The 21240-nt window shown below is 41.5% G+C and overlaps 1 protein-coding gene across 1 annotated transcript in view; it reads right to left on the minus strand.

Annotated features, from left to right (window-relative positions):
• LOC139571186 (cytohesin-1-like) overlaps window positions 1-12321 on the minus strand; it is a 62846-nt gene extending 50525 nt beyond the window's left edge. Inside the window, exon 1 of the mRNA XM_071393802.1 lies at window positions 11980-12321. Within this exon, the coding sequence (XP_071249903.1) occupies window positions 11980-12061 (82 nt within the window). The 5' untranslated portion in view covers window positions 12062-12321. The remainder of the gene's footprint in view (window positions 1-11979) is intronic.
• Window positions 12322-21240: the final 8919 nt, after the last annotated feature.

The raw sequence follows: 21240 nt of genomic DNA on the forward strand, positions 1-21240 counted from the left end.
TTTGTGAACTGTTGCATTTGTCACATGCACCAAATACAACAGGTGTAGATCTTACCGTGAAATGCTTACTTACAAGCCCTTAACCAACTATACAATTTTATGCAAATAGAGTTAAGAAAATATTTACTAAAAAACAAAAGTAAAAATAATAAAAGATGTATATACAGTACCAGTCAAAGGTTTGGACACACCAAGAGTAAGCTGTCATCAAGGCAAAGGGGGCTACTTTGAAGAATCTCAAACATAAAATCAATTTTGATTTGTGTAACACTTTTTTGGTTACTACATGATTCCATATGTGTTATTTCAAAGTTTTGATGTCTTCACTATTATTATACAATGTAGAAAATAGTACAAATAAAGAAAAATCCTTGAAAGAGTAGGTATGTCCAAACTTTTGACTGGTACTGCATATAATTTAGTATAAAAAACGAAAAAAACGAAAATATGAAAAGAAATGAAGATAAAAAAGAAAAAAGAAAATAACACCATAAAAGAATAATAACTATATACCGCGGTACTGAGTCAATGTGCGGGGGTACAGGTTAGTCGAGGTAATTTGTACATGTAGGTAGTGGTAAAGTGACTAGGCATAGCTAATAAACAGCGAGTAGCAGCAGTGTAAAAACAAGGGGGAGAGGTCAATGCAAATAGTCTGGGTGACCATTTGATTAATTGTTTTGGCTTATGGCTTGGGGGTTGAAGATGTTAAAAAGCCTTTTGGACCTAGACTTGGCACTCCGGTACCGCTTGCCATTCGGTAGCAGAGAGAACAGTCTAGCCAAATCTTTTCAGTCTCCTTAGGGGGAAAAGGTATTGTCGTGCCCTCTTCACGACTTTCTTGGTGGGTTTGAACCATGATAGTTTGTTGATGATGTGGACACCACAAGGAACTTGAAACTCCCGACTCGCTCCACAACAGCCATGTCATTGTTAATGGGGGCTTGGTTGGCCTTCCTTTTCCTGTAGTCCATGATCAGCTCCTTTGTCCTTTTCACTTTGAGGGAGAGGTTGTTGTCCTGGCACCACACTGCCAGGTCACTGATCTCCTCCCTATAGGATATCTAGTGGTCGTCGGTGATCAGGCCTGCCACCGTTGGCCACGCAGTCGTGGGTGAACAGGGAGTACAGGAGGAGACTAAGCACGCACCCCTGAGGGGCCCCCATGTTGAGGATTAGCGTGGCATATGTGTTGTTGCCTACCCTTACCACCTGGGGGCAGCCCGTCAGGAAGTCCAGGATCCAGTTACCGAGGGAGGTCTTTAGATTAGTGATGAACTTTGTTGGCAATATGGTGTTGAACACTGAGCTGTAGTCAATGAACAGCATTCTCACATACAGTTAAAGTCTGAAGTTTACATACACCTTAGCCAAATACATTTAAACTCAGTTTTTCACAATTCCTGACATTTAATCCAAGCAAAAATGCCCTGTCTTAGGTCAGTTAGGATCACTACTTTATTTTAAGAATGTGAAATGTCAAAATAATAGTAGAGAGAATTATTTATTTCAGCTTTCATTTCTTTCATGCCATCTATTTTGTGAAGTGCACCAGTCCCTCCTGCAACAAACCCCCGTGCTTCACGGTTGGGATGGTGTTCTTCGGCTTGCAAGCCTCACCCTTTAACCTTCAAACATAACGATGGTCATTATGGCCAAACAGTTCTATTTTTGTTTAATCAGACCAAAGGACATTTCTCCAAAAAGTATGATCTTTGTCCCCATGTGCAATTGCAAACCATAGTCTGTCTTTTTTATGGCGGTTTTGGAGCAATGCCTTCTTCCTTGCTGAGCGGCCTTTCAGGTTATGTTGATATAGGACTTGTTTTACTGTGGATATAGATACTTTTGTACCTGTTTCCTCCAGCATCTTCACAAGGTCCTTTGCTGTTGTTCTGGAATTGATTTGCACTTTTCACACCAAAGTATGTTAATCTCTAGGAGACAGAACGCGTCTCCTTCCTGAGCGGTATGACGGCTGCGTGGTCCCATGGTGTTTATACTTGCGCACTATTGTTTGTACAGATGAACGTGGTACCTTCAGGCATTTGGAAATTGCTCCCAAGGATGAACCAGACTTGTGGAGGTCTACAATTTTTTTCTGAGGTCTTGGCTGATTTCTTTTGATTTTCCCATGATATCAAGCAAAGAGGCACTGAGTTTGAAGGTAGGCCTTGAAATATATCCACAGGTACACCTTCAATTGACTCAAATGATGTCAATTAGCCTATCAGAAGCTTCTAAAGCCATGACATAATTTTCTGGAATTTTCCAAGCTGTTTAAAGGCACAGTCAACTTAGTGTAAACTTCTGACCCACTGGAATTGTGATACAGTGAATTATAAGTGAAATAATCTATCTGTAAACAATTGTTGGAAAAATTACTTGTGTCATGCACAAAGTTGAGGTCGTAACCGACTTGCCAAAACAATAGTTTGTTAACAAGAAATTTGTGGAGTGGTTGAAAAACTATTTTTATGACTCCAACCTAAGTGTATGTAAACTTCCGACTTCAACTGTAGTTCTTCCTTTTGTCTTGGTAGGAAAGGACAGTGTGGAGTACGATTGAGATCTTGTCGTCTGTGGATCTGTTGTTGCGGTATGTGAATTTGAGTGGGTCTAGGGTTTCTGGGATGATGGTGCTGATGTGAGCCATGACCAGCATTTCAAAGCTCTTCATCGCTACCGACATGTATGCTATGCGGCAGTAGTCATTTAGGCAGGTTACTGTTGCTTTCTTGGGCACAGGGACTATGGTGGTCTGCTCGAAACATGTAGATATTACAGACTTAGCTAGAGGTTGAAAATGTCAGTGAAGATACTTGCCAGTTGGTCCGCGCATGCTCTGAGTACACGTCCTGGTAATTCATCTGGTCCACAGCCTTGTGAATGTTGACCTGTTTGAAGGTCTTGCTCACATCGGCTACGGAAAGCGTGATCACACAGTCGTCAAGAACAGCTGGCACTCTTATGCATGCTTCAGTGTTGCTTGCCTCGAAGCGAGCATAAAAGGCATATAGCTCGTCTGGTAGGCTCGCGTCACTGGACAGCTTGCGGCTGGGTTTCCCTTGGTAGTCCGTAATAGTTTGCAAGCCCTGCAACATTTGACGAGCGTCAGAGCCGGTGTAGTAGGATTCAATTATAGTCCTGTATTGACTCTTTGCCTGTTTGATGGTTTGTCTGAGGACATAGTGGGATTTCTTATAGGCGTCCGGATTAGTGTCTCGCTCCTTCAAAGCGGCAGCTCTAGCCTTTAGCTCAGTGCGGATGTTGCCTGTATTCCGTAGCTTCTGGTTGGGATGTGTGCTTACGGTCACTGTGGGGACGATGTGTTCGATGCACTTATTGATGAAGCCGGTGACTGAGGTGTTATACTTCTCAATGCCATTGGATGAATCCGGGGAACATATTCCTGTCAGTGCTAACAAAACTGTCCTGTAGCTTAGCATCCGTGTCATCTGACCACTTCCGTATTGAGCGAGTCACCAGTACTTCCTGCTTTTGCTTGTAAGCAGGAATCAGGAGGATGTAATTATGGTCAGATTTGCCAAATGGAGGGTGAGGTAAAGCTTTGTACGTGTCTCTGTGTGTGGAGTAAAGGTGGTCTAGAGTTATTTTTCCTCTGGTTGCAGATGACATGCTGGTAGAAATTAGGTAAAACGCATTAAAGTCCCCGGCCACTAGGAGCGCCGCTTCTAGATGAGCATTTTCTTGTTTGCTTATGGATTTATACAGTTCGTTGAGTGCGATCTTAGTGCCAGCATCGGTATGTGGTGGTAAATAGACGGCTACGAAAAATATAGATGGTAGATTGTGTGGTCTACAGCTTATCATTAGGTAAGACTTCCTTAATATTAGACATCGCGCACCAGCTGTTATTGACAAATAGACACACACCACCACCCCTCGTCTTACCGGACGTAGCAATTCTGTCCTGCCAATGCACGGAAAACCCAGCCAAGTCTATATTCAGCCACCACTCGGTGAAACATAAGATATTACAGTGTTTAAATGTCCCATTGGTAGGATAGTCTCGAACTGAGGTCATCCAGTTTATTCTCCAGTGATTGCACGTTGACCAATAGAACGGATGGTAGAGGCGGGTTACCCACTCGCCAACGAATTCTCACAAGGTACCTGGATTTGCACCCCCTGTATCTCCATCTTTTCTTCATGCGAATGATGGGGATTTGAGCCTGCAAAAGTATATCCTTCGCATCAGACTCATTAAAGAAAAAATCTTTGTCCATGTCGAGGTGAGTAATTGCTGATATCCAGAAGCTCTTTTCGGTCATATTTTTTATTTTTTATTTTATTTAACCTTTATTCAACTAGGCAAGTTAAGAACAAATTCTTATTTACAATGACCGCCTACTCCGGCCAAATCCGGATGACGCTGGGCCAATTGTGCGCCGCCCTATGGGACTCCCAATCACAGCCGGATGTGATACAGCCTGGATTTGAACCAGGGACTGTAGTGACACTTCTTGCATTGAGATGCAGTGCCTTAGACTGCTGCGGCACATAAGAGACAGTATCAGCAACATTATATACAAAATAAGTTACAAACAATGCAAAAAAACATACAAAATAGCACAATTGGTTAAAAGCCCATAAAAGGGCAGCCATCCCCTCCGGCGCCATTATGCTTTTTGAAGACCATTGAAGACCTTTGAGTCATTATGATTCCACATACTCTGAGTGTTCAAAACATTAAGAATGTCTTCCTATTATTGAGTTGTACCCCCCCTTCTGCCCTCAGAACAGCCCCAATTCATCAGGGCAAGGACTCTACAAGGTGTCGAAAGCATTCCACAAAGATGTTGGCACCGTTTTGACTCCAATGCTCCCACAGTTATGTCAAATTGGCTGGATGTCCTTTCGGTGGTGGAACATTTTTGATACACACGGAAACCGTTGAGCGTGAAAAACCCAACAGCTTTGCAGTTCTTGACACACACCGATACACCTGGAACCTACTACCATACCCCGTTCAAAGGCATTTAAATCCTTTGTCTTGCCCAATTACCATCTGAATGGCATACATACACAATCCATGTCTCAATTGACTCAAGGCTTAAAAATCCGTCTTTAACGTGTCTCCTCCCCTTCATCTGCACTGATTGAAGATGATTTAACAAGTGACATCAATAAGGGATCATAGCTTTCACCTGGATTCACCTGGTAGGTCAATTTTAATGAAAAGAGCAGGTATTCTTAACGTTTTGTGCATTCAGTGTACACAACACATTAAATAAACTGGAAAGACACTCTCACGGTAGCACAAAAAGAACTGTGCACAAATCACGCACCAAAATATTCTAATGAGCCGCCTCCTCTACATTTAATTATCACTCAGGGAGAAAATAGCCATTTTGTGGAATGTAAAGAACCATTGAAGAGCTCAAAGGTTTATTTGAGTCATTATGGATTCACATAGAACCATCACCTTTCCCAAAGAACCCTTGAGGAACCTTCATTTTTTGGTGTGTATATGACATTGTATTGTTCAGTTTGGTTGAAAACACATATCCACGTACAGAACAAACAGAAGCCCCTATTCCTATAGGCAGGAATATAGACCTGAAAGTATTATTATATATACACTGAACAAAAATATAAACACAACATGCACATAACATGCAACAATTTTGAAGATTTTACTGAGATACAGTTCATGTAAGGAAATCAGTCAATTTAAATAAATTCATTAGACCCTAATCTATGGATTTCACATGACTGGGAATACAGACATGCATCTGTTGGTCACAGATACCTTTTTTTAAAAGTAGGGGCGTGGATCAGAAAACCAGTCAGTATCTGGTGTGACCATCATTTGCCTCATGCAGCGTGACAGGCTGTTGATTGCATAGAGTTGATCAGGCTGTTGATTGCATGGAGTTAATCAGGCTGTTGGTTGTGGCCAGTGGAACGTTGTCCCACTCCTCTTCAATGGCTGTGCGAAGTTGCTGGATATTGTCCGTAATAGGAACACACAGTCGTACATGTTGATCCAGACCATCCCAAACATGCTCAATGGGTGACATGTCTGGTGAGAATGCAGGCCATGGAAGAACTGAGAATTTTTCAGCTTCCATAAATTGTGTACAGATCCTTGAGACCTTACTCCGTGCATTATAATGCTGAGACGTGAGGGGATTGCAGAGGGTGAATGGCACCACAATGGCCCTCAGGATCTCGTCATGGTATCTCTGTGCATTCAAATTGCCATCGATAAAATACAATTGTGTTCATGGTCAATAGCTTATGCCTGCCCATACCATAACCGCCACTATGGGGCACTCTGTTCACAATGTTGACATCAGCAAACCACTCGCCCATATGACGCCATACACGTGGTCTGCGGTTGTGAGGCCAGTTGGATGTACGGCCAAATTCTCTAAAACAACATTGGAGAAGGCTTATGGTAGAGAAATGACATTAAATTCTCTGGTAACAGCTCTGGTGGACATTCCTGCAGTCAGTATGTCAATTGCACACTCTCTCAAAACTTGAGACATCTGTGGCATTGTGTTGTGTGACAAAACTGCACATTTTAGAGTGACCTTTGATTGTCCCCAGCACAATAAAAGGCCAATGATCATTCTGTTTAATCATCTTCTTGATATACCACACCTGTCTGGAGAATGTATTCACTTGGCAATGGAGAAATGCTCATTAACAGGGATGTAAACAAATTTGTGCACAAACATTTTGAGAAATAAGCTTTTTGTGCTTATTGACATTTTCAGGGATCTTTTACTTCAGCTCATGAAACATGGGACCAACACTTTACATGTTGCGTTTCGATTTTTGTTCAGTGTATATATACAGTGCATTCTGAAATTATTCAGACCCCTTGACTTTTTCCACATTTTGTTAGGTTACAGCCTTACTCTAAAACTGATAAAAAATTATATATTTCTTTGCAAATGTATTAAAAATTTAAAACAGAAATACCTTATTTATATACGTTTTCAGACCCTTTGCTATGATACTTGAAATTGAGCTCAGGTGCATCCTGTTTCCATTGATAATCCTTGAGATATTTCTACAACTTGATTGGAGTCCACCAATGGTAAATTCAATTGATTGGACATTATTTGGAAAGGCGCACACCTGTCTATAAAAGGTGCCACTGTTGACAGTGCATGCCAGAGCAAAAATCAAACCATGAGGTTGAAGGAATTGTCCGTAGAGCCCCAATACAGTATTGTGTCGAGGCACAGATCTGGGGAAGGGTACCAACACATTTCTGCAGCATTGAACCAACACTTTACATGTTGCATTTATATTTTTGTTCAGTGTATATATATATATATATATATATATATATAAAAAACTGCAAAACCTACCCTAAAATCTATAGTAAAAAAGCTAAAATACTGTAGTCCAATCTAGTTCTCAATACATCAAGTAGCTGGGACATATGCCATTTACTGGCCATAGCCTGCGGTTATGGAACCGCCACCTGTCCCAGACCTGCTATTTTCAACTCTTAATGATCGGCTATGAAAAGCCAACTGAAAATTATTCATGATTATTATTTGACCATGCTTGTCACTTATGAACATTTTGAACATCTTGGCATAGTTCTGTTATAATCTCCACCCGGCACAGCCAGAAGAGGACTGGCCACCCCTCATAGCCTGGTTCCTCTCTAGGTTTCTTCCTAGGTTTTGGCCTTTCTAGGGAGTTTTTCCTAGCCACCGTGCTTCTACACCTGCATTGCTTGCTGTTTGGGGTTTTAGGCTGGGTTTCTGTACAGCACTTTGAGATATTAGCTGATGTACGAAGGGCTATATAAAATAAACTTGATTTGATTTGAAACTTGATACTGTATGTTTCAGCCAAATAGTAGCCCAGCAACAAACAAGCTACCGTTGGTTCCTGGAGCAACAACATTCTCATCTGGTTGTACTCTGGAGTCAACGGGATAGAAGCATAGCAGGCATGCACAGGCTTTAAACTGTGGTCCTGTCTCCTCTTTAGTCATTCTCATCTCATATCGACGTCATCTGTAGAAAGAAAAATACAGGATGTAAAATTAAAATAGCAATGATAAAAGTGTTATACTAGTTTAGAATTACACATTGGTTTTTGGGTGTGGCCTTAAAGTAGTGAATCAATTATGGCGTGCTAGCCCCCTGTATATACTGTCCGCTACTGCTAGCCGATGGCCTGGCTTAGCATGCTAGCCCATTGTATATACTGGTCTATTGTGTGATACAACCCACAGCCTGCAGCCTACTAGCCTATCGTGCTAGTTCACCACTGTTGCCTATACTAGCCACCCGGTACCCGAGCCATGGCTCTAAAGTGTGACCAAATTTTTGCCCCCGTGACCAGTACTTTTGTTTAGGGAGCACCGTGCGGCTAAAAAAGTTGTCCAATAAAAAACATAACATAAGCCAAAAGTACATAAAGTGCGGGGACAAGTGCATTGGGGCAGGGACTGGAGTAGCTCTCCAAAACTCTAGGTGGCATTCTGCCTTTCCCTACAGTTTTCAGTGGTTAGTTTCGCCCACGACTGGCTCATGTGAACTACAATCCCGACTGTCACGTTCTGACCATAGTTCTTGTGTGTTTTGCTTGTTTTAGTGTTTGGTCAGGACGTGAGCTGGGTGGGCATTCTATGTTGTGTGTCTAGTTTGTCTGTTTCTATGTTTGGCCTAATATGGTTCTCAATCAGAGGCAGGTGTTTTGTGTTGTCTCTGATTGGGAATCATATATAGGTGGCTTGTTTTGTGTTGGGGTTTGTGGGTGGTTGTTTCCTGTCTTTGTGTTTTCTCTGCACCAGATAGGGCTGTATCGGTTTGCCACATTTGTTATTTTGTATTCGTTGTAAGTGTTCACTGTTTATCGTTTTATTAAACATGTTGAGCACTGGCTACGCTGCGTGTTGGTCCGATCCCTGTTACACCCTCACCCACTCTCTTCTCGTGAAGAGGAGGAAGGCTGCTGTTACACCGACGCTGTGGTTTAACATTTAGAAAGGTCATCGCTTGCAATACGGCTTTCGAAACATATCATATCTTTCTAGCCCTTATCTTTCATCAGCGATAAATAATTATTCAAATAAAAAAGACACACTTGCTGTAGCAGTTGTGCACAGATCCATACAGCTATGGGTGCCTCCAACCAATGAAACTTCACTTCCGATACACTTATACTTACACACAGGTGTTCGGAGCACGCTAGATAGCTAATTAGCACAGAAGGTTGCCTCTGTCTTCCGTCTGTTTCCCGTAAACAAGTGCTGTAACATGGAGATATGGCCGTGGGGAACACTAACCGTAACCCTATAAAAGGTGTGTATTAATTTAACCTTTTAACGTGTTAATATTCAACATCAAAACTCCCTCATACAGAAGACGCCTTCTTCCAATGACTCTTATGTGTAATATAATGGCAATGAGAGTCATGATCAGTAGCCAAGGCTGGAGCAACATCAATATGTCTACTACCAGGTAGCCGTATTTGACAGGCAACAGGTGGCAGCCCAAGCCGGTCAACAGGCAGAGCTAACTGAGCTGGAGATTAAATTTAACACTGTTTATTGCATTGCCAAAGAGGCTGTAACCAAATTCAGACCCAAGTTACTCACCCAGAAAAATAATGGATTACAAATCAACCCGACATATGAAAATGAGGTGTCCTTCGCAAACATTATTGGCACCATTGAGGACACTATCTGGGAAGAGGATTAGTGCCATCCGGGATCCTTGGGACGTTCCTACCCTAAACCCTAACCCCAAAAACAAGTTGATTTATTAGCTAAATTCTAGATCAAAGAAATGTATTAGTTATTGTGAGAGGAGACTAAACATTTATTACATTATCCAAGTGTCAGTTAATAGTCAGCATGTTGCCTTGTTACAACATTAACATTATTAGTTACATAGTTTTCTATTATTATTATTATCATTATCATTATCTGTTAACTGTACTTTTAAATGCATAAAGGTTTTGTCGCCTAAACTTTATAAATATATTTGCTGTTGCACTTTTGAATACAATCAGTGTTCAGTTTTGTATGTTACATTCTACATTAAGAAAGAATGATAGGACAGTCATTTGCAGTAAAAAAATATTTATATTATCGTGCTCCTAAATTTGGTCTGGTGCTCCTTACTTTTCAACGTTAGGAGCACCTGTGCTACCAAATAAAAAAGTTTATTTCGAGCCTTGACTCTAGCCAACTGTTAATTGATATACTGTATACTGTGTTAACTAGCCAACACTGTTAGCCCAGCTCTGCTAATGCTACTTGTTGCCTATATTGTTTATATTGAGTGCTACGTTTAGCCTGCTAAACCTGTGATGCCATTAGCCACAATGTAGGCCCTATGCCATACCTGTCTCTGTACTGCTTCCATTGCACTGCTAGCCTACATAGCATCTTGTTAGCATACATTGCTGTTAGCCTGATATTACACATTTAATACATGCTGTCTGGTGCTGTCGGGCACCAGATTTCTATATCATATGGTTAGCTTATAGATGGTATTTGAAATACCTATGCAGGCATTGTAAGGCTTGGAAAGCATCTGCAATGTTATCGGGCAGGAAGGCAACCATTATGTAGAACAAACATGTTAAATACATATTTGTATTACTTTAATCTCTTTACTAGTACTTTAAAACAATGCTAGCCTTTTTCACTTTTGATGTGATCATTATTTTGGTTCCAGGCACCCTTTCTTTTGCAAGAGGGTAAGAGTCGAGTGTGTTCTCTCCCTTTATTACCGTGCTATGATACAGTACATACAAAAGAAAGAGAGAAAATAGTTCCCAGTTGTTCAGCAACATATCACATTAAGTATATGTATATAGAGTAATGCTTACCTGCCATACTCGGTTGAAAATCTGAAAATATCTTGTGTAAGCTCTTAGTCAGCAAAAGATTCACTGTAATAAAAAAATCCTTTAATTTTTACAGTAAATTACTGGCAGCACAGTAGGCAGCAGGTTACTGTACATTTAAAGTAAATTACTGGCAGCACAGAAGCCAGTAAATTACTGTAGATTTACGGGACCTTTACTGTAACACAAATTGCCAGCATATTCCTGGAACACCTGATTACAGTAACATGCTGTATTTCTAGAATGTACAGTGCATTACTGGAAGCACAGTGGTAAGTAAACTGTTGCAGATTTACAGTGCAGGTAGCTAGTGTCAACGACAGGCAATACAGTACAGTACAGTATATTAGGTATTTCAATACTTTCAATACCTATTTTGTAATTTGTAATTCACTGGCCTGAACTACAATTCATGTAGCCTATTTTCTAACAGTTTAATTACAGTAGAATACATGTTTTTGGTATTTTCTAATACAAATATATACCTGCAAGTAGCCTGCTTAACTACAACATTCACGGTAACAGTAACACAATCTTTTTACTTGCTATATTCTTGTTTACCTTAGTTTAATACACTGACTATAATTCACTCTGGATAACAGCGTCTGCTAAATGACCAAAATGTAAATGTAATAAAAATGTAATTACATATTCACTGTTAGCAATTGCTCACAGTAAACATGTAATTATATATTTGGTGTTTTATATCACTTGCACTTGAGAAGAGAAACCGATAAACAGGATGGAAGTGGAGAGGGACTTGGCAGCTTTGTGCTTGAATTACAACTTTATTTACAGAGTTTGGCTTTGAAGAAAGAAATGACAGAGCGGGAAAGAGAGAGGGGGGAAAAGCGAGACAAAAATAAAGATAAAGACTCATCTCACACTCAGACACACTTTCTCTCTCTCTCTTGAAATGTGTTGATTTATTTGACAATTTAAAAACACAATTCAACTACACATCTGAAAACAATGTATTTAAAATCATTGCGGATAACAGACAAAAGTTGATCAACTTATTTCCATTGTGGTCCTCTTGTTTTGGCCGGCAGGAAATAAGTTGTTCAGCTTTTTTGTGTTGTCCTTGATGATCAGAGGTGAGGGGTGACTTACCTTGAGTTGCTGCAGGTCTTGATGTTGGACAAAGAAAAGTCTGGAAACTGGAGGCACACAGCTCACTAACCGTCCCCATCATTGCACTGTGTGTGTGTGGTCTGTGTGAGTTGAACTAGGTGTTGAAGCTAAGAGCCCCAATGTTCTTAGCGTCTCTCCTCTTTTCGCTGTCCTCTCTCTTCTTGTGTCTCTCTCTGTCCCTCCAGGCAGCCCCCCCTTCACGCATAAGTTTATGAATCACAAAAGTGAGGCATCCTCTCTAGGTTCAGCTTTCCAGACTCCAGTGCTCTCTCCCCTCCTCTGCCACACACTAACTGACTATACAATTAGTACGTTCTCTTTTTCTGTAATCCCCTTGCTCTCTCTCCTCTTCAATCTCATCCATTCACTTGACCTCTATATTTTTCAAGGTGCTGCTTACACACACTCTCCAGCACCCTCTCTCTCTAGCAGTTGCTGAGATATTCTTAGAGCTGATGACATATTAGACACACACACATGCAGACGCGCGTGCGCGCACACACACACACACCTGCTGCTCCACTCATACAAACTCATAAACATACCTCCTGTTTCACACCCACCCACACACACATCAGAATCCCCCACTCAGACCTGCTAGGCATCCAAGTCACACTATAGGTACTGCACACACACACACACATAATGGCTATATACAGCACTTACAATCATACATGTACCAGTGCCGGTCAGTGCCGTTTAAGATGAGGGAGGACAATTTGTTTTCCAATGAGCATGGCCTTATTTCTATTACAGCATATTGGATGACTCTCATTCATATTCCATGTACCCAGTTCAATGTAACAGCAATAGGTTTAGGCTCCTACATGATACTCAAATTTTCCCTATACCCATCTTGAGGTTGCTACAACCTAGCCTATGAATGAAAGTTTACAATGTAGGTGCACACAGGTCGAGAGAAAGATTTGAGGTGACAGACAGTGACACATGGACAGACAGTGACATTCAATACCGCCTTGCACACTCTTGCCTGCATCTAACAAGAGTTTCTATTGGACAAATCCAGGTATGTTTATCCCTGTTTTGTTCCGTTTGCTTCAATTTAAGATTTTTTTTTCAATAGAATCGGTGGAATGAATACTCCCCTGATCACATTTAAACACAGTTCACTTTCATAGCAGCCATGTTGTATTCCTTCTCGCATCTATGCGGTCTCCTCTCACCTCATCCCTTCGCTTGTGGACTTCAATGCACGACACATCAGCAGTATGTGACCAGGCGAAAACACCTCTCCAAGCCAAATCGCTACACACAGGCTACATCGTTGTCATTATATTAGCTAAAGTAACATCATAGTCAGCATAGATAATAGAACCAACGCGTTAGTAAACCTGCTACAATCATGCAGTAAAATTAGTGGACAGTCAGTAAACAGTTACACCAGCGGCAATAAATTAAACTCAGCAAAAAAAGAAACGTCCCTTTTTCAGGACCTTGTCTTTCAAAGATAATTTGTAAAAATCAAAAAAAAAATCACAGATCTTCATTGTAAAGGGTTTAAACACTGTTTCCCATGCTTGTTCAATGAACCATAAACAATTCATGAACATGCACCTGTGGAACGGTTGTTAAGACACTAACAGCTTACAGACGGTAGGCAATGATGTTATGAAAACTTAGGACACTAAAGAGGCCGTTCTACTGACTCTGAAAAACACCAAAAGAAATATGCCCAGGGTACCTGTTCATTTGCGTGAACGTGCCTTAGGCATGCTGCAAGGGGGCATGAGGGCTGCAGATGTGGCCAGGGCAATAAATTGCAAAGGGAGACAGGACGGACAGCTGATCTTTCTCGCAGTGGCAGACCACATGTAACAACACCTGCACAGGATCAGTACATCCGAACATCACACATGCGGGACAGGTACAGGATGGCAACAACAACTGCCCGAGTTACACCAGGAACGCACAATCCCTCATTCAGTGCTCAGACTGTCCACAATAGGCTGAGAGAGGCTGGACTGAGGGCTTGTAGGCCTGTTGTAAGGCAGATCCTCACCAGACATCACCGGCAACAACGTCGCCTATGGGCACAAAACCACCATCGCTGGACCAGACAGGACTGGCAAAAAGTGCTCTTCACTGACGAGTCGCGGTTTTGTCTCACCAGGGGTGATGTTCGGATTTGTGTTTATCATTGAAGGAATGAGCATTAACACTGAGGCCTGTACTCTGGAGCAGGATCGATTTGAAGGTGGAGGGTCCGTCACGGTCTGGGGCGGTGTGTCACAATATCATCGGACTAAGCTTGTTGTCATTGCATGCAATCTCAATGCTGTGCGTTACAGGCGAAAACACCTCCCTCATGTGGTACCCTTGTGGTACCCTTCCTGCAGGCTCATCCTGACATGACCCTCCAGCATGACAATGCTACCAGCCATACTGCTCGTTCTGTGCGTGATTTCCTGCAAGACAGGAATGTCAGTGTTCTGCCATGGCCAGCGAAGAGCCCAGATCTCAATCCCATTGAGCACGTTTGGGACCTGTTGGATCGGAGGGTGAGGGCTAGAGCCATTACCCCCAGAAATGTCCAGGAACTTGCAGGTGCCTTGGTGGAAGAGTGGGGTAACATCTCACAGCAAGAACTGGCAAATCTGGTGCAGTCCATGAGGAGAAGATGCACTGCAGTACTTAATGCAGCTGGTGGCCACACCAGATACTGACTGTTACTTTTGATTTTGACCCCCGCTTTGTTCAGGGACACATTATTCCATTTCTGTTAGTCACATGTCTGTGGAACTCGATCAGTTTATGTCTCAGTTGTTGAATCTTGTTATGTTCCTACAAATATTTACACATGTTAAGTTGGGAAAAATAAACGCAGTTGACAGTGAGAGGACTGTTTCTTCTTTTGCTGAGTTTAGTGATACCAAAAGCTTACCACTGAAAGAGTTCCAGTGTTGTGTTGGAAAGTCATAGCCAGCTAGCTAACTTAGCATCCCTCTGTTTGAGCAGGGTGTTTCAGCAGGCTAAAGTAGCGAGCTGCATTTGCTAGCTAAGTAAGAGAAACTGAAAGTGAAAAAACATTACGTAATAACTCTCTCTATTTCTCTCTTGCTTCTCTTTCATTTTGGAAGAAATCCATTCGTTCAAAACTGTTAAACTATTGTCTTTCTCTCTCTTTGAGTCAACTACTTACCACATTTTATACACTGCAGTGCTAGCTAGCTGTAGCTTATGCCTTCAGTACTAGATTAATTATCTGATCCTTTGATTGGGTGGACAAAATGTCAGTTCATGCTGAAAGAGCTCTTCCTCCGGAAGTTGTCATAATTACTGTGTAAGTCTATGGAATGGGGTGAGAACAATGAGCCTCCTAGGTTTTGTATTGAAGTCAATGTACGCAGAGGAGGATGGAAGATAGCTGTCCTCTGGCTACACCATGGTGCTACTCTTCAGACTGCTGTTGAGGTTACTGTAGACCTTCTTTACAAAATAGTGTGTTTTAATCAGTTATTTAGTGACATGGTTATATTTAGTATAGTTTTATCTAAAAAGGATAACTATTTTTATGAAATTCATTGAGGAGGATGGTCCTCCCCTTCCTCCTCTGAAGAGCCTCCACTGACATGTACCATCAAGGATACGAGGCCAGAACACACACACACTCACAATTCTTTCCTTCTCTCTGTCTGTATGCCCAACACCCTTCTTCCTTCCTCTCTTTCTTTCTTTTTATCGCTCTCTTGCTATCTCCTAGTAGCATTCCCACCAACAACACCCTTTATAATGGGTTCACTTTTTACTAGTGTACTGTCTTCTGCCCTCCCCTCCTCTTTGTTGTATCATTCACTCCCTCTTTCTTTTCCCTTTGCTCAATCTTCTTTCACATATTCTCTTCTCTCCTCCTCTTCTCTCTCTCCTCTCTGTTCTTCTTCTCTCCTTTCCCATTCAAATTATTTCTGAAATTTCCAGTGTAGTTCCTTTGTGGCTGCCTTCAACCTGTCTCAACCACTTCCCTCCTCTACCCCAACCTTGACTGCCCCTGACCTCAAACAACTAGCACTCTCCTTGGCCCCTACAGGCCTAAGGCTCTAGGTTTCATCTCTAGAGAGCCAACTTCTGAAAATGAGTAGTTTGAGATAGAGGGAGAAAAGAAAAAGACACACATACACACTTATGTATGGAGGACCTACTTGGAAAGGCCTCGATCTAATTTTCAAAGTAAATGTATTTTCTATTGCCAATCAAAAGCCTGAATTATTTTACTTTCAAGGACAAAGTGACGCTTCAACTAAGAACAAGTCATAATGTCTGAAGAATAGAGTCTGTGACTTTGTCCCCTTCCCAAGCCACACATACTGTATATACCACACACACACACATTAACCCACATGCACACACGCGCACACACGCAAAACAAACAACCATAGAGTCAAGCCGGTATTCAATCAGATCATACTTTGTTGGCTATGCACCTTTAAAAGGCAATGCTCCCACATTCACGAAGAACACTTTCACGGTGCTGCATATGTCGTCTCAATCAGAAATTTCCCTTTAAAGAAGTCGTCCAGTAATTTTTCTTACATTTACTGTTGAAAAGCGGCATCCCAAGTATAAATACAGTAAAGTACACACCAGAGGAGCCTGGTGGGAGGAGCTATAGGAGGACAGGCTCATTGTAATGGCTGGAATGGAATCAATGGAACGGAGTCCCACACACTTTTTCCATATGTTAGGTGTGATTGGTACCATTCCTTTTATTCTATTCCAGCCATCACAATGAGCCGGTCCTCCTATAGCTCGGCCTACCAGCCTCCTCTAGTACACACACTAAAAGCGTTAAAAAAATACATTTTGAGAAAAAAGCTATTCCTCATTATGATTTTGAGTAAAAAGCTCTTCCTCGCTGTAAAGAGCCCTGGTGGGAAATTGAACAGAACATTTTTAACTGTGTCAAAAGAACAAAGCACAGTTACCACTGGCCTGGTCCTGGTCACCTGTTTCAATTAGGTATCTCATTATCAAAAATGAGATAGAGATGTTTCTACTATAAAATGCAGTATGTGGTCCAGGGAGTGAACACAACCTCTCTCTCTTCCTCCCTCTCTCTAGCTCACCATCCATCCACCCCAAACACTTCTCACAAATTAATCAAACATGGTTGTCATGCCAACCAACACAGCTAAAAGGGAGAGGTGAGAGGAAGAGGAAGAAAAAATATAGAAACCGCCAGACACAATGTGTTGCGTTTTTCTGTTCTTTGTCTAAAATGAGAGAAAGATCAAATGTTTTCTCCTGCTAAAAGCAGTTGCACGCAGATGGTTGGGGTTTGTGCGTGTGTCAGGGCCGGCATTATGGGCGGGGCCTAGGGAGCCTGGCCCGCCCTACCCGTACCTCCATGCCACTCTAAATAAAATATTTAAATATTGCGCGTCTCGGTCAAATTTGAGACGCGCACCAACAGAAAGATGCATCAATCTCAGATAAAGCATTTAAAGTGAGCGCAACAGCGCCCCTGTGTCTCCTTACGAGTAGACCATGTATCTGATGCTGTCTGTACAAAAGGAGTATGGCATGTCATACTTTTTCTGGCCGAACAGCGTCAGATGCATGGGCTAGATATAGTCAGACAGAGAGGCGCTGTTTCGCTCGCTAGTTCCAGCAGAGAGGAGGCGAAACGAGATGAGTCACTCTCGCCAAAATGTGTCCTGAATAAACCCAATGTGTTTCTATGGGCATAATATGCCTGCATTCCCACCTTTGGGACAACGACACGCATTGTTAGGGTGGAGACATGAGCATCTCGTCATTATATACACTGTTCAGATGCTGTCTTCCCCTAAAGTAAATTGATGTTTTGCCAAAATTATATAATTACTACTGTCTAAATAAAATACTTTACCAGAGAGCTTGACTTAGCCACAGAGGATCACTAGCTTATTTTTTTTTTAAATAGCAGTGGATTGTTTCAAATCACAAGTGCATAGTCCTAGGGCTAGAGGCGTCACTACCGGCCGTGATTGGGAGTCCCATAGGGCGACGCAAATTGACCCAGGGTCGTCCGGGTTAGGTTTGGCCGGGGTAGGCCGTCATTGTAAATAAGAATTTGTTCTTAACTGACTTGCCTAGTTAAATAAAGGTACAATAAAAATGCCTATTTGGGCAGCGTGGGTAGCAATAGGCCTAGATGGTTACTGAGTTGCGGCTGTCAGTGAAAAGCATCTATGTGTGAAGATAATGTGTCTTGAGTATATTTTAAAATGTTGAGACAAGAAGAAGGGGAGGGGTGTGTGGCAAATGTCCAGAATGTGCTCCGCTGTCTCCTGCCAACCCTTGCACACTCATTGTGTCATTGTGTGAATTGTTTGCCCTTTGACTGTTTTGTACATTTTTATAAATTCCCCAAAAATAACCAGTAGGCCTACTAAATATACCGTTAATCGCCGTCATTTGGTTAAATTAATTTATGTTAATGCTTGTATTACAGTCATTTACCATTCTCATTCTCAGAGTGGAAACGTTGTATGCAGAGTTCACAACCTGCTACACGTGTGAGAAACAACTTTGGTTTATTTCATAACCATCATTTGGGAGTTTTGTCAATGTTTTAATTGTCTTTTGTTTGGAGTGCTCCATGTGAGCTGTGATCATGTGTGTGGTTTTTCTGTCCTGATAACTTTGATGGAGCGTGCAGCTCGAACACACCAACCTGTTGAATTGATATAATGTTGCACTCCACTAGAGATAGCTCAAGTCAAGACAGATCAAATGGGAGGCAGACAGGCGGAGTAGAGACATTAATGCAATTGAAAGAACCTGCATTTTCATCAGGATACTTTCTACTGTTTTTATTTGTCGGCTTTAGGTCTATGTGTTTTACTTAGTTAGTTGCATACGCTGCATTGGCCTTGCAAAAGTATACATCCACCTTGGCGTTTTTCCTATTTTGTTGCATTACAACCTGTAATTTAAATAGATTTTTATTCAGATTTCAGGTAATGGACATACACAAAATAGTCCAAATCGGTGAAGTTAGAATATAAAAAATAACTTGGTTTTTTAAAATTATTCAAAATAAAAACAGGAAAAGTTGTGTGTGCATATGTCACGATCGTTATAATGAGTGGACCAAAGCGCAGCGTGATCTGGGTTCCACATCTTTTTATTACTAGGTGAAACTCACAGCAAAACAAAAACAATAAATCTCTAACCGAAATGTGACGCTAACAATAGTGCTAACAGGCAACTATACATAGTCAAGATCCCACAAAGCACAATGGGGTAATGGCTGCCTAAATATGATCCCCAATCAGAGACAATGATAAACAGCTGCCTCTAAAGATTGCTGTACACCAGCGGAACTCATCCAGCTTGAAGGATGTGCTTTGTGGCTAGATGTGCCAAGCTTATAGAGACATACCCCAAGAGACTTGCAGCTGTAATTGCTGCAAAAGGTGGCTCTACAAAGTATTGGCTTTGGGGGGTGAATAGTTAATCATAACAGACACGCAGATAGGTGGAAATTGTAGGATAAATTGTAAGCTTGCCCAAATTTGAAACTCACAAGTTGCCTATGGTCTTTATTATAATACCCATTAACAAAATGTTCACGTGCACACAGGAGGTCCCGTGAAAGAAATGGGTCCTCCTATAGAAATCAAATGCCCCTCCAACTGAGGGATGCCATCCTTGGTGTGTGTGTGTGTGTGTGTGTGTGTGTGTGTGTGTGTGTGTGTCTGTGATTACCTGTCTGTGATTACCTGTGTGTGTTTTACCTGTGTGCATTGCAGATGTGTGTTGCTGATCAAATCATACTATGACTATACGGAAGTTTACATACACTTAGGTTGGAGTCATTAAAACCCGTTTTTCAACCACTCCACAAATTTCTTGTTAACAAACCATAGTTTTGGCCAGTCGGTTAGGACATCAACTTTGTGCATGACACAAGTCATTTTTCCAACAATTTTTCCAGACAAATTATTTCACTTATAATTCACTGTATCACAATTCCAGTGGGTAAGAAATGTACATACACTAACTTGACTTTAAAGTCATTTAAACAGCTTGGAAAATTCCAGAAAATGTAATGGCTTTAGAAGCTTCTGATAGGCTAATTGACATCATTTGAGTCAATTGGAGGTGTACCTGTGGATGTATTTCAAGGCCTACCTTCAAACTCAGTGCCTCTTTGCTTGACATCATGGGGAAATCAAAAGAAATCAGCCAAGAATTGTAGACCTCCACAAGTATGTCTCCTAGAGATGAACGTACTTTGGTGTGAAAAGTGCAAATCAATTCCAGAACAACAGCAAAGGACCTTGTGAAGATGCTCGAGGAAACAGGTACAAAATGATCTATATCCACAGTAAAACGAGTCCTATATCGACATAACCTGAAAGGCCGCTCAGCAAGGAAGAAGCCACTGCTCCAAAACCGCCATAAAAAAGCCAAACTACGGTTTGCAATTGCACATGGGGAAAAATATCGTACTTTTTGGAGAAATGTCCTCTGGTCTGATTAAACAAAAATAGAACTGTTTGACCATAATGACCATCGTTATGTTCGGAGGAAAAAGGGGGAGGCTTGCAAGCTGAAGAACACCATCCCAACCGTGAAGCACGGGGGTGGCAGCATCATGTTGTGGGGGTGCTTTGCTGCAGGAGAGACTGGTGCACTTCACAAAAGAGATGGCATCATGAAAATTATGTGGATATATTGAAGCAACATCTCAAGACATCAGTCAGGAAGTTAAAGCTTGGTTGCAAATGGGTCTTCCAAATGGACAATGACCCCAAGCATACTTCCAAAGTTGTGGCTAAATGGCTTAAGGACAACAAAGTCAAGGTATTGGAGTGGCCATCACAAAGCCTTGACCTCAATCATATAGAAAATTTGTGGGCAGAACTGAAAAAGTGTGTGCGAGCAAAGAGGCTTACAAACCTGACTCAGTTACACCAGCTCAGGAGGAGGAATGGGCCAAAATTCACCCAATTTATTGTGGGAAGCTTGTAGAAGGCTACCGGAAACGTTTGACCCAAGTTAAACAATGTAAAGGCAATGCTACCAAATACTAATTGAGTGTATGTAAACTTCTGATCCACTGGGAATGTGATGAAAGAAATTAAATCTGAAATAAATCATTCTCTCTACTATTATTCTGACATTTCACATAATTAAAATAAAGTGGTGATCCTAACTGACCTTAGACAGGGAATTTTTACTAGGATTAAATGTCAGGAATTGTGAAAAACTGAGTTTAAATGTATTTGGCTA

The sequence above is a fragment of the Salvelinus alpinus genome, chromosome 3 (genome assembly GCF_045679555.1).
Source record: "Salvelinus alpinus chromosome 3, SLU_Salpinus.1, whole genome shotgun sequence".
NCBI lineage: Eukaryota > Metazoa > Chordata > Actinopteri > Salmoniformes > Salmonidae > Salvelinus > Salvelinus alpinus.